Raw genomic sequence first — 16756 nt, 5'->3', positions numbered from 1 at the left:
GAAGAAAATAGTCTGAATAAGGGAAGAGACTGTTGGTCCATAAAGGATTGTGAATAAGCATGTAAGCTTGGTTTTATTGTTTTTAGCACTCCCTCTAGTGAGTGGTTGTGTAACAGATAGAGTAACTCCTCAATGTTTTAGTTATGTTCCTGAAAAATGTGACTTTAAGCGAAACTATGTTAAGCGAATCCAATTTCCCCATAAGAATTAATGTAGATGAGGGGATTAGGTTCCAGGGAAATTTTTTTCACCAGACAAAAGACTATATTATATGCGCACGCACGCACGCACGCACACACACACACACACACACAAAGTTTTAAACAAACAATTTAATACTGGTACACGATGATGATTGTGAAGCTTGGTTGAGGTGGAAGAGTCAGAAGGTGGGATATCCCCTTACTGCTAAATGATGAACTAGCAATTGGCTGAGCCCTCAAGGGTTAACTCTCTCACTCTACAAGGCAGCAGGAATGGAGGGAGATATACTCATTTCTTTCTTAAGTACACTGCCTTGTTAATTAGATCAGCTTGCTGAAACTGCTGCTACAAGCTCCCTCCTCCTGAGCCCTGGTGTCCACCCCTGGCTCTATGAAAGATGGGGTAAGCGGGGTGCAGAAGCAGGGGGGAGGGGGATACCCTGACTTTAGCCCCCCTTTTCCTTCCCTCCTCCCCGCACAGCAAGCAGGAGTCTGGGGAGCAGCTCCAAGGCAGAGGGCAGGAGCAGCACATGGTAATGTGGGGAGGGACAGCTGCAATTGCTAGCCTGCTGGGCAGCTGCTGCACAGGGAACTTAGGGGAGCGGGGAGCTGATCGGAGGAGCTGATAGGGGGGCTGCCAGTCCACCCTGGTTCCTAGCTCCCACCAGCTAGCTACAACGGGCTGCTCTTCCTGCAAGCAGTAGACAAAGCAGGCACATTACACAACTTTAAATGAGCATGTGCCCTAATTGATCACCAATGAAACAACGTTAACTGGGATGACTTTAAGTGAGGAGTTACTGTACACTGTGATTCCTTTGCAGGTTTGTGGAGAGAAACAGCGCTTTGAGAAGCTGATGGAACACTTCCGAAATGAAGACAACAATATAGACTTCATGGTAAGTCTTATTGTCATTAGTAAACTTAAACTTTCCTCTTTCTTCTCTCTCTTCCTGTTCCCCAATACTCCTTTGAGGCTTACGTACATTTTTTCTGTTAGTTACATATTGAGTATCTTCAAACTTACATAGCTTCCATTCTTTATTTTGCTCAAATTTTGCTACTGATACTCTCAGGATGTGTTATTATTAGCTACTGTACTTATGGGCTATATGTGTGGACCACTCAATAGAGCATCAGTCTGGGACTTGGAAACCGGTATTCTAGACCCAGCTACAGCAGTGATGTGCTGTGAGGCTCCCTGTGCCTGTGTCTCCCCTTCCATCCTTTATCTGTCTTGTCTGTTCAGATAGTAAACTCTTACGGGAGGGACAGTTGCTTACCATGTGTATAGTGTGGCCCTGATCACAGATGGGGCCTTTAGATGCTACTTTAACGCCATATATTTACCAATAAAGTTGGCAATCAGTAAGAAGGGCCATCTACACATCAAAAATGAAGTTTGCTACAGTGTGCTCCCTTTTATCAGTTTAATGTCTACCTTTGGGCCCATAGTCAGTTGCTAATATAGTCCTTGGTAATAGAAAATATGGGCACTTTTGATGTAGTGGAAAGGCTTTTGTAAAAGTGTCTGATACCATAATATCATAGTATGTGATCATTGGCCAGCACAACTGGAGGACTTATTTGTAGTACTGTGTACTCTGAGTGGGAGAATAGTAAATATCTGAAATCTCAAGATGTGCATAGTGTACATATGCCAACATCCTCAAACACCCTTCACATCACATCATATGACAAGGAAGTATGGCCAAGACTCATTGCAGCTGTTGTCCTTCCTTATCTGTAGATAAATATAACACTAGTTTTTACCACTATTGGTTCCTCAGTTTGCTTGTGCATTTTCACAGACTCCACTTCCCCTGAAATAGGGAAGGAAATAGAAACATAGCAGAAGAGTACATTGGCACCCATACACACCAAACTCCAGATTTTGCATTGGAAGCTCTGGTTAATCATGACATGATGAATAAGTTTAAATGGTGAACATAATGAATTTGTTATGAATTGGGCCTTAACATAGGTCTGAAAAATGTACCATAAGTCAATTTTAGTGTTTCCTAAAGGTGTCAGCTTGAAAGCCCTGGAATCAACGCCCTCTATTTATTCCCTGGAATCACCACCCTCTACTTATTCACAGAACAGGCACAACACAGGCATCACCATTGCAAGCTTCAGAATGCTGCCCATGCCGATGTGCCTCAATTTTGACCACCTCTTGGGGTGAGAGGATAGTTCCGTCTGTGCCCATTCAAGCCTTGGCCATTCTGCTAAGTCTTCCTACACTTACTGCCAGTTGTGTTGATGGGTTTTGTAATGTGAACTTCTGTCCAATAGGAATTAGATTAAGACCACCACGGCGTTTCATGTAGGTTTTCAACTGCAGTCCCATGGTAATGATTTTCAGCTCCTGCAAACTTGGGCCAAACTCAAACCGATGATGGAGAAGTAAAAACAAAATGTCTAGTTACCAATCCAATAAACCATCTGCTTCTTTTGATACCTGAGCTCTTAAAAAACAACAGAACATGACACCCAATAAAGAATGTTTAAACTGCGGTGTTTGGGCTTGTGCAGTAAACAAAATTCTGTGGCTACTTTCTCATGTTGAAACAAAAGCTTTACAAAATCTAAAATAACTATACTAGGCTTACTGAACTCCATACAATCTTGTTCTTGCTCTTTGTTAGTAGCATTGTGGTGGGACCTGGACTCCAGGGTGGGACCAGAACTCCATTGTGGTAGGCACCATGTAGATTAAGTATTTTCAAACGTTGTTGCATTTTGGCTTCAACTTAATAGAAAGATTTGTCTTATGGACAATCACAAAGGCAATATCCCTACCTGTCCATGATCGTATAATATCCCTGTAATGACTCCAGAAATTGCTTATGTGGAAAAGTAATATATGAGCAGTATTCAGTGTATTTTTAGCCTCTTTTACTGCAATTTAGCTGCTGGAAACAAGAAGACAGAACCATGTGGTCAGCCAGCTCTCCACAGGCCACCAGGAAGTATCCAACTATATCGAAAAACTAACCTCTATTTACATATCTCCAGGCTTCGCAGAATTCAATTTTTATTTTTTCATAATTTCAACAGATAATATCAATGTTGATTTTTAAGCTTTTTTAAAGATTTTTATCACTTGTAATTTTCATAGTTCTGCAAATTTATGGGCTTTAAGGATTTTTTCAGTTTTTATTGATTTAAAATTTTCACAGTTGCAGGAAGATACGGGGTGGTGAGACAATGGAGGGGTCAGATGATAATTGTTTAATGACAGTAGATTTTGAGATTAAAAAAGTTAAAGCTTTATAACTATTAAAACACAAATTGTCAATGTCACATGTCAAAATATACAAAGTAAATACCCTTAAATCAAATGCGAATAATTTCTCAAGCAGCATTTTCCTTACTTTGCCTATGTGTAAATTTCAATTATTATCAATGGAATTTGTTTTATTTGTTTGTGCCTGTATAGTGAAATTGACGTTTATTGGGATTTGCCAATAATAATCAAATCCTTCCAAGCCTACGCTTATTAGATAGCCTGGTCTAAGGGTAGAGTGTGTCTTTTCTGTATTATGTTAGATGGTGTATATAGTTATGCCCCTATGTAACTGTCTATGCATTATGGACCAAATCATGAAGTTCTTATTTAGGTCCTGTTGATGCCTACCTATCCCTCCTTGCACCATCCCACTGTGCTCTCTGAAAGTGGGGCCAGTTGTCTCTGGATACTGACAGAGCATGTTATGTGAATGCTGATCCATGCCCCCCAGATAAAGGACCTGATTGAGCCACTGCATTTTTAGAGCTCATCATTGAAGTCAATGTTGAAATCTGATTGAAATGAAACAAAATGCCTCTGAGTAAGGATTGTCAAGAGCTGGCCCATTACTAATAAAATCTGTGTCCTTGGGTTGCTTCTACCTATTTTTTCTAAGTGATTAAATACTTGACAGGCCTGCAGCAGAAAGACAGAAAATTAATGACAAATGGTTTGACAGATTGGATCCTTCTGTCACCATCTGGTTCTGACTATATCCACATGCTGTTAAAAACAACCCATGACGAATATGCTTCAGGGTTGTGGGGGAAAGCTAGACCATAAAGATAGAGCCAATGTGGACAGTTCTTGGATGTTGGATTGCTGAGCCACCTATATTGTGTGAGCATTTGGGTTTGTAACATGTGCCAAAGTCAGTTATGGCAGGATGATAAAAAATTATGCCAAAAAAAATCAGGACTCCAGGAGGCATTGTTAAAACTTGAGTAATAATTCAAGTTATTGCTGAACATAAACAAAGATATTTCTGCAGCTACTTGACTTCAGCTTGATGTCAACTGGAGAAGATAACAAAAAGGATTTTCTGTTAACTATATCCTGACATGGGGATGGAGGGAAATAAGAGGGTGTTAATGTGAAAAGAGGAAAGAGTAACTAAAAAGAGGTGTTTCAGAGAGGTTTGTTACTGTTGTCAGTAACTCATTACTGTTTAATTTTAAAAATAATTCTTACATTCAGTGACTTTGATCTAGTAAACTCTTTACTCATGTGTATAAATGTTTCCAGGATTAGGGCCTGAGAAAGGAACTCAGGATTTGCCTCTATTGTTGCAAGAATTTATTAAGCAAAATAAGAGAGTGTAACAGATCATTTTAAAATTAGAGGATTTGGCCCTCTGTTAAATTACCCTCCAGTGTGCCATTGCTCAGTAGTTCAGGGCCAGTAGTGGTACTAGGAAAAAAAGAGTATTTGATTATGGAAACTTGAGAATATATTGTACTATAAAGATTCACATAATGAAGTTATTTTTCTAGCCATGTTAAGGGAGCACTTTCCCATCAGAAATGGGTCCAAGCTGAAATATTTGGATTTGGATGTCCACTGTCCCCCTCTCCTGAACACACACACCTCCCCCCTACACCACCCCTTGCACATACCTGCCAAAAGCAAAGGGTCTTTGAACTCGGGGGAGGAGGAGGTTGTCATTCAGGCATATCCCTGCACTTAACCAAAACTGTATTTGCATTGTTGGGGACCTAAACAATATTTTCTGGAAACAGAATATTTAAATGAAACATGCAGTATGGATATTACGCACGCATGCACACACACACACACACACAAAATCATTTGACACAAGCTATGTTTAACTCTTGGTTAATCAGTTTGCTATGTGCCCAAGATGTTGTATTAGCAACTCTTTGACCACCTGGAGGCGGTCTCTACAAAAACAGCCAGTAGGTGGAATTAGCTGGCATTCTTTTTATTGTGTTCTGGTAGGTGGTAATTCAAAGTGTAGTCCTCCTGTTTACTTCTTCCTGCAAAATGTCGATTGACCCCAAGATTGTTCTTGAACTCTTGGCTGTATGTAAGTCATGCTCCATGGGATTTATCTTCTTTCAGGTTAGTCCTAAACAGATTGACTGACTGTTTTTAAACACACATACAGTATCGTTTTATTTATACTATAATATCTGTGTAACTGAAAAAAATAGATAATGTAGCCTATTAACTGAAAAATCAAACATGTATATCAGTACTCGATTTTACTGCTTAAAGGTAACAACTATACAAAGGCATTTATAAAAATAACTGAGACAAATCTGGCAAATTCTGTGATCAGATAAGCAGGTGGAACTCCCACTGAATTAAATGGGAGCTGGGAACATGTACCTCAGGGCAGAATATGACCCAACAACTATCACTACTGAAAGCTAGATCTATATAAAATGAACGGGCAAGCTCAATTGGGTGATATAATTTGACACCCTGCATTTTGCAGCTATCCTTCTGCCATCAGCCTCAGCACCACCCTGTCTCATCTGTTATGGAGTGATTGTAGTGATGGCTCCAGATGACCTTGCTTTGGAGAGTTTGTTTCTTTCATTGTGTCTGTGTTAATTTGTATGCTGAGTAATATGAATCTTAACATTCGTTACTAAATCTTGGATTTTGAAATCTCCAAGAACAACAACAAAGCACCTTCCATTTAAAATGCCTGGTCCTGTTGTCTAATTTAACAGTGCCAGCAAGTTGCAAAACAAAATGTACGCATCATTATTAAAGGAAAGCATTGTGGCCTTCATTTGAAAAATGACATTGTTTTCTTCTCAAGAGCTAATTAAATTACTTCTGTAGTCAGATGGAAATCTAACGATTGCCTGGAAAACATTTTATTTCCGTGGACAAAGTAAAGGGCACAATAAACAAAGCTGGGTTCTACAGACATTCCTGAACTTTTGGAATCTCACTTTTCTATTCATCAGGATAAACAAACACCTTTTAAGCCAGGATCCACTACTTTAAACTCTTAGAAGAAAATCAGAGAGTTTACATATATGGTAAATATGACATTAAACAATCATAACATCTGTAGTAAGGTTTGTCAAAACAGAGGGCCTGAACCAATCCCCGCTGAAGTCAGTGGGAGTCCTTCCTTTGACTTTGCTGGATTTAGGATCAGGCCCCAAATTTTGTGCTTTTTTGTGATGTCACAAAGGCATGGTGCCTTTGCACATACCATCTGCTGTTCAGCTGGCCAGGTTTGTAGCAGATTTTTTCCTTCTCTATCTGAAGCATGAGCTATTATCCCTGGTTAAGAGGGAGGAGAATCGTCTTTAAATACTCCTATGCAATGTGGCAAATCCTAGCATTCTGTTGAAAACAAAGGATGCACCGCTATTTCTTGTTAAATTTTCAGTCTGTGATGGTTGTTCCCTACAGGTGGCATGTATGCAGTTCATCAACATTGTAGTCCATTCAGTAGAGGACATGAATTTCAGAGTTCATCTCCAGTATGAATTTACGAAATTAGGCCTGGACGAATATTTGGATGTGAGTATGGCCTGGTTTTACTCTGACCAGAATTGGTCATTATATCCCAAATAGATTAACATATTTGTACAGTACCAGCCTCTGCATGGCTTGAATGACAATTGGGCTCTCTGCTAGTGCAGAGGATTGCAGATTGTGCCTCTCCTTGCCAGCAAGGGCCACTCCATCCCAGGTGGTACACCTCTAACCTCCCTTCTGGACTCCATTTTAGGAGGGCAGCTTGACAATGTTATAGGCTCCAGAGAAGCCCTAACTGCAAAAGCAATAGCATGGATTCATTGCCTCAATCCATCCCCCACTGCCTTAATTGGCCAGCACAGCTCACTTCCAGAGTTGTGAGGGCTGCTCGCCGGTCTCTTGGGGGATATTGAAAGCATTTTGTGTTGCAGCCTCCCAGGTAGACGTTCTGATACTGGGGGCCCTGCTCCAAGCTGAGCACATATCCTCAAGTGAATTTGATCCTTGCTCTGTATTTTTTTGATCAAAATGTGCAATCAGTTGCTGTTCCAAGTAAGGTGAATGAAACCGTACACAGCACACACTTCCAGCATAGTGATCTTTGTTCCAAGGGAGCCGGAACCTGAATCTAATATAATGACCTCTCTGCTGAGAGGGCTGGGCTCATTTCAGACATCTTGGCAGCTAAACTGTTTTCTGCTAGTAGCCTCAAAGCAGCAAAGTAAAGCCAATGACAGCTTCTGAGAGCTTTGCTCAGTCCCTGCCCCCATGCTCAGCAATGGGACTCATGGTACGTGACTACCTTCATGGCTCCAGAAACACCGTCCTCTGGGCAGCAGGCATGAAAACCATGAGTATGGCAAAGCAATGAGTAAATGATCACTTGGTAAAAATGACAAATTGAAGCAAAAGGAAGAAGTAACCTCACACAAGCACTTGGAAGCATGATGTCTGTTGTCCGTAGAACTATCCATACATTGTTCACGCTACCTTGATTATTTCATTCCCCTCCTCTCTTTATATTTCTTTATCCACAACAGCATCACCCTTACACTGAAGGAGTCAGTAAGTCTGCCTAACTCCCCTAGTGATTTATCTTCTCTAGGAGTTAATAATGTTAGTGGCTCTGAGGGTTCAGTGATACTTCTTACCTAGCAAGTAAGGGGTATCTTCTCCTCTGCTTCCAGGTACAGAACTCCTGTTATGTGCAGTGGGAGACATATCTGCAATGGAAATCTATAAAAGGGATATTGGGGAAAAAAATAGGGACAAGCCCCTGAAGTCCATTGAACCAGGAGAGCTTTTGGAGGGGACAGAGTAAGGAGATTATACATATTTTGCTAAAAATGTAGCAATTGTCTCTGCTAAACTGGGACCATTGATGTAAACCTGCTCATGGAGCATGGATGAAAATTTGACCCTCATCTTGTAATATTCATTTCCCTAAGCCTAAGTTTGTTCCAAAGTTGAGCCTCACAGCTGGCCATAATGGACCAAATTCATCCCTCGTAACATCAATGAATTGGTCTGGTTCTGTTCTTTGGGGCCCAATTGAGGAAGGTACTTAAGCACATATCCGACTTTTAAGCATGTGAGTTAGGCACCCTGCTGAATCAGGGCATTGGTTACCACGTAAGGTGGGGAGAACTTGTTGAGCAAACACAGCATAGGATAATATATCTTCAAATGATTAAATGCTGTGGTCCTAAGATTAAAAAATAACACATTTTCCTACTAAATGGTGACTAGAAGTTCCCCAGCCACTGACTTTAGAGATTTACTGGCACCTTCTGGAAATATTCTATTTAAAGAGAGTGCTGCTTTTATATCACATTTCTCCCCTATCCCCATGTATTTCTCTCTCCCCACAGTGTTTTATTATTAGGAACATTTACATGGAAAACAGTATTTTTGTTGCTCAGGAGTTCGTCTGTTCCTGCTGGTTTTTGGCTCTGCTCAGTGATAACAGAGACAGAGCTACTTTTTGTTCTCTGTTAGGAATATGTACACATTGACACTGAGCACTCCTTTCTATGCTGATGATGATCTTCTGCCAGCACAAAAACTGTAGTTCATATAAAAAGATATTTCATCACAATCTCTTCCTGGCCTATGCCTATTCAGCTCAAAGGTTAACATTTCAAATCATGTGGGCTCATCTCAAACACAGGCAGAACAACGTAGAACAGATACAGAGCCTCTGCAGAGGTACACAAGGCAGAAGGCACATGGAGCCTTCCCCTCATCTTATTCAGGGGTCAGGCAGAGTTGAATTCCATTTATTTACCTGAGTGCAATGATTACTGTCTTACTGCCTCGTGCGGCACTAGCCAGCCCAGAATGGGTGGGAAGGAGACAGAGCCCCTCCTCTCCTTTTGTGCCAGTTGGCAGAACTGGCTGCACTTGTCTGTATGCTGGGGGGTTCCAGGAGGTATTTTTTGTCTCCCTGACCACAGCAGCTGTCCCCCAGAACTCTCCACTGCAGTGGTGATGTATGGCTCCACACTGACCCCAGGGTGAGCCTGTTCCTGAATAGCACAGTGTGGGCCACGGTATATAGGTAGATGTTTGTCACAGATTTACATGGCACATCAGTGAGTCTTCACATTCTGCTTGGTACTCTTGTCTGGGTCTTGCTCTTGCTTATGTGCTGTCAATAGTAATATTCAGATGTTAAGATCTCAAACTCCTGCCATTAAAGAAAATGCTAATGTTACTACAGAAAAAACTACTGCTTAATTTTAAAGTTCTCAACTTTTGCGGGCCTCCTTACATTTTGCCATGTACTATTTATAACTGTCAGTGATGTTTAAAAAGTTAAGCACTTCTCTGAAATATGAAAATGGGGCCTAACTTGATTGCAACGTATTTGCATCCATTCAGTATTTGTGGCCTTGTCATTGCATGCTGCTGAATGCATTTCATTACGCTTCTTTTACTTTGGACTTTCAGAAGCTGAAACACACAGAGAGTGACAAACTGCAGGTGCAGATTCAAGCTTACTTGGACAATGTGTTTGATGTGGGAGCTTTGCTTGAAGATGCCGAAACCAAGAACGCAGCCTTGGAAAGAGTTGAAGAACTGGAAGAAAATATTTCTCATGTTAGTGCAAAGTTGAAATTACCTGTGATCTAGTTAAGTCTAAGCTGTTAATGCTTTATATTGGTGGGCTTGCTGCAAGCACAGGCTTAGCCAGAGGTAGAGCCTCTGGGTGTCAGGAACCCCTGCGTAAGAGGAGTCATTTTGGCTCTTTTCCTGATGACTGATTAAGCAAGTTTTTGGCATCTAGATCTGAACAAATTTTGAAAAATGTCAGGAAAGAACATCTCAGGAATGGGTTCTTGTGCAGCCGATTATGGAAATCCAGGTGCTGCTAAGTGTGGTAGGGCTTCAGTAGGGAAAACTACACTTATGTTTCCTTCATTTTTGAGAGATGACAAGTCTCCCCTACTGCTGTTCTTGTGGGGAGGCCTCCAACCTTGAGTCAGTGGGGACTTGGCAGAGGCTGCTGCTTCTTCTCTTCGTACTTAGAACTGACGCTGGATTCAATTTAGAATCATTCATGTTAACAATGAAATGACATCAAGTAGTGGTGGCTACTCCTCAACAACAACCATGTGTTTTTATTGTTGCACAAGGAACTTGTAATGAAAAACAAGACACACAAGAATGTATTTTAGCCCCATATTCTCCACTCATTAGCTAATTGATGGCTTTGCTCCTAGGCCATTTACAGACTCAGTGAGAAAAGGGTTCCTCCTATGCTTTTGAGTAATTGATTATCTTGTTTTACTTGACCATAGCCAGGGATGGGGAAAAGCACCAGGTTCTCAGATACCACAGTGATTGTTGTGGTACAAGAGTCTGAATAGAATAGAATTGCACTGATTAGTAATTTGGGTCCAATATATGTTATGTCTGTTTGTCTCTCTCTAGGTATTTATATGGCCCCATCTCTGTAGCATCTGAACACCTCACAAATATTAGTGAATTTACCCTCCTACCTGTGAGCTAGGAAAATATTATCCCCATTATATATGTGGCAAACTGAGACAAAGGGAGATTACGTGATTTGCCCAGTGTCACACAGTGAGTTTGGGTAAGAGCTAGAAACTGAACCCAGATCGTCAGAGTTAACCATAAAATGATCTTTCCTTCCCAGTATGTGCACACAGGTCACTGTGCATCTTGAAAAATCCACCACCTAAGCACTGATCATACGTGCACAACTGGTACCTGTTGATTGATAAAGGTCTTACTTAGTACTTTGATCTGGAAGTCACTGATTGCAGCAAGGAAGTTTTAGGTTAGACATTCGGAAAAACTTTCTAACTGTCAGGGTAGTTAAGCACTGGAACAAATTACCTAGGGAGACAGTGGAATCACTGTCATTGGAGGTTTTTAAGAACTGGTTAGACAAACATCTGTCAGGGATGGTCTAGGTAATTCTTAGTCTTACCTCAGTGCAGGGGACTGGACAAGATGACTTTTCAAGTTCCCTTTCAGTTCTACATTTCTATGATTCACAGACTGAATGGACATTTCAGGCTAGCTCTCATCAAGCTAGTATGCCAGAACGAGTAGGTAGCTGCAGCAGTATATTCAGAGGCGAGCAGCAGCACGGGCTAGCTACCTCATCGGTATGTCCTCAGGCAGGATAGCTCATGCTGCCACTTGCTGCTGCCCATGCTACAGTACTATTTTTTAGCATGCTACCTCATAGAAAGCTAGCTCAAGTATGAGAATCAGGCTGAGAATCACAGCTCCAGCTCCAGATGTAGCCATAACCAGAGAATATGACTGATCAGACTCACCTGGTTCCTATTTGGGTGACCCATACTGGTTCTGCTTCACATGCATATAGTTTCTGTTATCCTTGCTGGGAACCTCACCACTGATCAAGCATATATGGTCCTAGCTTTGTGGGCTGGAGCTTATGGATTCCAACAGTTCCAGAGTTCTTAGTTGCATTACAGTTCCAGATGGAATCACTTGGCAGCCTGGGTCTGTACAGAGTTATAGACAGAAAAAACTAATTTACATATAAATTGCAGATTCCTTAGCAATACAATATAAATAAATAGAGCAGATAAACATTCCATGCCATAAAAGTACAGTTAGTATATGTGTTGGAAGTCGCACAGAACTCTATGTATGTGTAAAGCAGAAACAGACTGAGGAAGCATGCATTTGGGATGATTTTAAATCTCTGAGCAGTAGAACTGTGTCTGATGCCAAAAGGAGATGGATAGAGAACAGATATGCACTTGGACTTCATAAGACAAACTGCTAGGACCTCAAGCGGTAAAGGCTCAGGTGTGTTCCACATGGCTCAGTAATGAGGACTGAAGTGTAGCATCACTCTGAGATGTACTGTTTGCTTTTAGTTTTTCCATGCCAGACATTTTTGGTATCAATTATTTTAGTCTTGAAAATATGACTTCTCTGTTTTAAAAATAAGTGTTTTCCTAACTTAAAAAATAACCCCCAAGTCATTTTTTTCATTCCTGTCATAACTTTACTCCAAATTTTGAACATTGGCTTGACGTAGAACAAGTACATTCTTTCTCAAGAGCAGTTAGAACTGACTATAATATCCTCTCCCTTAAAGAGGTATTTTGCTCTGAAAAATGCCTTGGTAAAAACAGTGTGTTCTTATTTAATAGATCTGCTAACTGTGAGTGTTTAGAGACATAATTGGCTACTTTAGTTACTAAAACAAGTTTTTTTCTGCCTTTCTGTTTTCTGTTTGCACTACAAAATCTATTTCGCTATGCAAGTGAAGACTTGAAATTCCCAAGTTCATGCTTTAACAGAATTGTTAATTACGTTTGTTCCAATTGCAAAGTCTTTACCTCAAAGTTTGCAGAGATGCAGAAGAAAATTGCACATTACCATTTACAACACACCCCAGTTCAGTCAGAATTACAGTTTGGCTTTCAGATCCAAGTTAAGTTTGTAGGATTGGCAATTTACAAAAACAGCAACAACAAAACATTTTTATTTGTGAAATGAGCAAATCTGATCTGACAGTCATTGAAAGACATAAACATGGGCCCTAGTGATGCAGATTCTACTTTGCAAAGTGACTTTGCAAAAATGGCGTTTGATTTTTTGTCTCAGTGATTTCCAGATCAAACTTACTCAGTTTATAAGTAAAGTGATAACTTCCTAACTGTTTTTTCAAAGTGGCCTGGAAGTCTTGCTTTCTTTGTAGGATATTCTCTTCTTGAGCAGACTCAATAACTGCAGTCCCATTGAGTTGGTTGCTGATCAGATTTAGCAAATGATGTTCAGATTTAACAGGACCATCAACAATTCAGTTCATGCCCCATTGACAAAATAATGAAGTCCTTACTCAGTCAAAATTTCCATTGATTTCAATAGGAGCTTTACTGAATAAGAACTTCAGGATTTGGCCCAATGTCAATAGCTTACCAGGTACCATTTTTCCAGTTAGTGATACTGATATTGTTGTTTGAGAAATCTGTTACCATCAATATCTTTTTTTCAATTACAGTTATCGGAAAAACTGCAAGACACAGAAAATGAAGCTATGGCTAAGATTGTGGAACTGGAAAAGCAGCTTATGCAGAGAAACAAAGAACTGGATGTTGTTCGAGTAAGTGTGATGATGACATTACAGACAGATGTCACATTCAGGAGAAAAATCTCCATTTCATTTTGTATTTAGTATGGAATTCATTGTTTGAATTGGGAGTGTGACAGTGAATCATGATGCTTCCACATGGTTCAGACTTTATGGATTGAACTTTTTTAATGGCCTCTAACATTGAACCGATAATCGATGGCAGGCGGATTTACTTGTGGGTGCAAAGAACTGAGATTGGACATTTAACTCTCTGATTGCCTGGCCAAATCAGACATGTAGATGTCTGAACATTATCATTCATGTCTGCATTTAATTCTGCCTATAGTTTTGCAGACAGTTGATTGTGGGTGAAAATTAGAGGCTGAATTAAAGCCTTCAAAAAGGTTGGGTGCATGGCAGCAGTGGCGTTTGAGCAGGTGCCTTGCTCGTTTGCTGTCAAATACAGTACACACACTGTGTAGAGTCCAAACTCACTCCCTTCCTGGGGTATGGCTTCATTAGCACAGACATTAATCATATAAAAGATAATTTAATAAAATAGAAACTTCAGCCCAAAACTTCTCCACAGGCTGGCTGCTTCTAGACTTACTTAACTCCTGACTGCTCAGCTCACACACTAGATTCTCTCTCTTGCAAGAAATTAGCATCTCCCTTTTATCTGGGCAGGATAACAAGATATCTGTGTCAGCAACTCAGCAGAGCTCATTAGCCTTTGCACAGCAAGATTAAGACTAGCTAACAAGCTGGTGTGTTTCAGGCAAACACTGTCAGCGTATTCAGGGGACAAGACTTTCTTTCTCCTTAGTATGTATCTAGCCAAAGCTACATTATCTTAAGTGCTTTGCAGGACTTTACATCCATAGATCTCATAGAGAGAATTATATTTATATAGGGAATGGAGCTACACCAACTTACACTAGCTGCAGATGTGACATATAATCTCCACAGAGGGTTGTGTGGGTCTTGCTAAAGAAATGGCAATAGGCAAGTTACATCAATTTAAATATTTTTCTCTGTTATACGTTTGTCTCATTTTGTCGATTTTTATGGAGTCTTTAATCTCTGTTTTTCTTCTGTCTGAAGTACATTAGGTTGTATGGAAACAGTTATATCATTGGTGTAGAGCAGGTTTCTCAAACTTCATTGTACCATGACCCCCTTCTGACAAGAAAAATTACTTCATGATCCTGAAAAGGGGGACCAAAGCCCAATCCCTGCCACCCCGCTGAGGGTCCACAGGCCAAGCCCTGCCATCCTGGGCGGGTGCCAAAGCTTGAGGGCTTCAGCGCTTGGTGGTGGGGCTCATATTTTGACTTCAGCCCTGAGCCCCCAGCAAGTCTAACACCACCTCTGGCAACCCCATTAAAACGAGTCACGACCCACTCTGGGGTCCCAACCCACAGTTCAAGAACCGCTGGTGTAGAGAAATACACCCATATCAGGCAAGCAGCTAGAAAGACAGAATCAGGGCTTCAGAGGCCCTTAGAGGTTTTCGGCCATGGTATTGTGTGCAGCTGCCTACATACTGATATGGGCCATTGGTCCCATATGCCCTGGACGCAAGGGGATACAATCCCTGCCCCGGAATATGAGCCTCAAGCATATGTCCCCACTAGCCTTCTGAGAACACAGTCACCACTCCTAGGCAAGGCAAAGGGGAGAGACCAGGAGAAGGCATAGCTCTGTTCCTGCTTCTACCAAGTGTTCAACATGTGCTTATAGGCAGGCCAGGCAGCTAGCAACTGGTCATGAAGCTAGGAAGGGAAGGCCACAGTTCGGCTGATATATGATCATCATACCGCACTATTTATTTAGGGTTAACATAATCCTAGTAGTCTACCTGGGAGATATTTTAGCACTGATGCCCACAGATTCTATCCTAGTACTCACAGTTGAGATTCCTTATACAACTCATTCATGTACACATTCTTAGTGCTAACATGGGGGAAACGCAAAATGAACCCTCTTTCAGGCAAATGAAGTGGTATCGCTCTCATCAAAATGCTTTATCACTGAGCACAAGGGGCAATCCAGTGCCATGCTGTCATTCTATTTCTAGCTCGGCTCTGTGCTGTCGTTTGAATGCAAGTAAATTCTTTACTTTTGGATAATTCTGCAGGAAATTTACAAAGATGCAAATACCCAGGTTCACACGTTGAGAAAAATGGTCAAAGAAAAAGAGGAAGCCATCCAGCGGCAGTCAACCCTGGAGAAAAAAATCCATGAACTGGAAAAGCAAGGGACTATTAAAATTCAGAAGAAAGGTGATGGTGACATCTCTATTCTTCCTGTTGCTGTGGCCTCTGGGACACTGCCATCAGGGTCAGAAGCTACAGCTGGCAGATGTGTGGGACCAGTGACTGGGGCTACGTCTTCAGTACCATTGCCGCCACCTCCACCCCCATTGCCACCATTACCACCAACATCTGAGACAGGTGAGAAATAGTACGACTCAAGGGGCAGGTGTGAGGTTGGAAGCTGATGGTGCAGCTCACTGTGCCTGATCTCACTCTCACTGGTTTCATGCTGCTTTAAGCTCCATTGAGGGTGTAACTTGGGGTCGTTGTCACATAACAAACATAGTCACGACAGTGAATATTCATGGATCCAACTTAACAAACCCAAAGTGTTTGAACCCAGATGCAGAAAACAAAGCCTGCTCTGATAAGAGCAGATGGTTTTGTTTCATTCTTTTTAATGAGATGCATACACTGGTATGTATAGTAACCAGGGGCCAGATCATCAGCTGCTTTACATCAGCATAGGTCTGTTGAAGTCAGTGAAGCTACCAGCTTCAGTTTACATCTGCTGAGAATCTAGCCCAGAGACAATCTTTTGTGGCTTTTAATTCTCTCATAGGTAATTCTTTGGTGAGTGTTTGTTTTGTTCTGATTAATGTTTTCAGATGCAAACATGTCTTTTCCCCTTCCTTTTGTAGTGCAAAATGGTCCTGTGACAGCACCTATGCCACCTCCGCCTCCGCCTCCACCTCCACCTCCCCCTCTTCCTGGTCCAGCTGCAGAGACAGCCCCAGCTCCTCCACTGCCTCCCCCCCCCCCCCATCAGCACCCCCTCTGCCAGGAACAGCCTCTCCCACAGTGATTTTCAACTCAGGATTAGCAGGTAAAACAGTGAAACTGACGTGCATGCCCCACCAGTGCATTCTTCAAACTA

General features: G+C 41.4%; 1 protein-coding gene across 1 annotated transcript in view; it reads left to right on the top strand.

The window, feature by feature from the left end:
- The window catches only part of FMNL2 (formin like 2), a 277496-nt gene that overhangs the window by 235451 nt on the left and 25289 nt on the right, over window positions 1–16756 (top strand). The window contains 7 exon segments of the mRNA XM_075070227.1: window positions 1028–1102; window positions 6901–7011; window positions 9922–10071; window positions 13490–13591; window positions 15702–16017; window positions 16521–16634; window positions 16637–16705. Of these exon segments, the coding sequence (XP_074926328.1) occupies window positions 1028–1102; window positions 6901–7011; window positions 9922–10071; window positions 13490–13591; window positions 15702–16017; window positions 16521–16634; window positions 16637–16705 (937 nt within the window).

This window comes from Chelonoidis abingdonii, chromosome 10 (assembly GCF_003597395.2).
Source record: "Chelonoidis abingdonii isolate Lonesome George chromosome 10, CheloAbing_2.0, whole genome shotgun sequence".
Classification (NCBI taxonomy): Eukaryota; Metazoa; Chordata; order Testudines; family Testudinidae; genus Chelonoidis; species Chelonoidis abingdonii.
The sequence above is the reverse complement of the archived record's forward strand: the minus strand, read 5'-3'. Positions and strand labels throughout refer to the sequence as shown.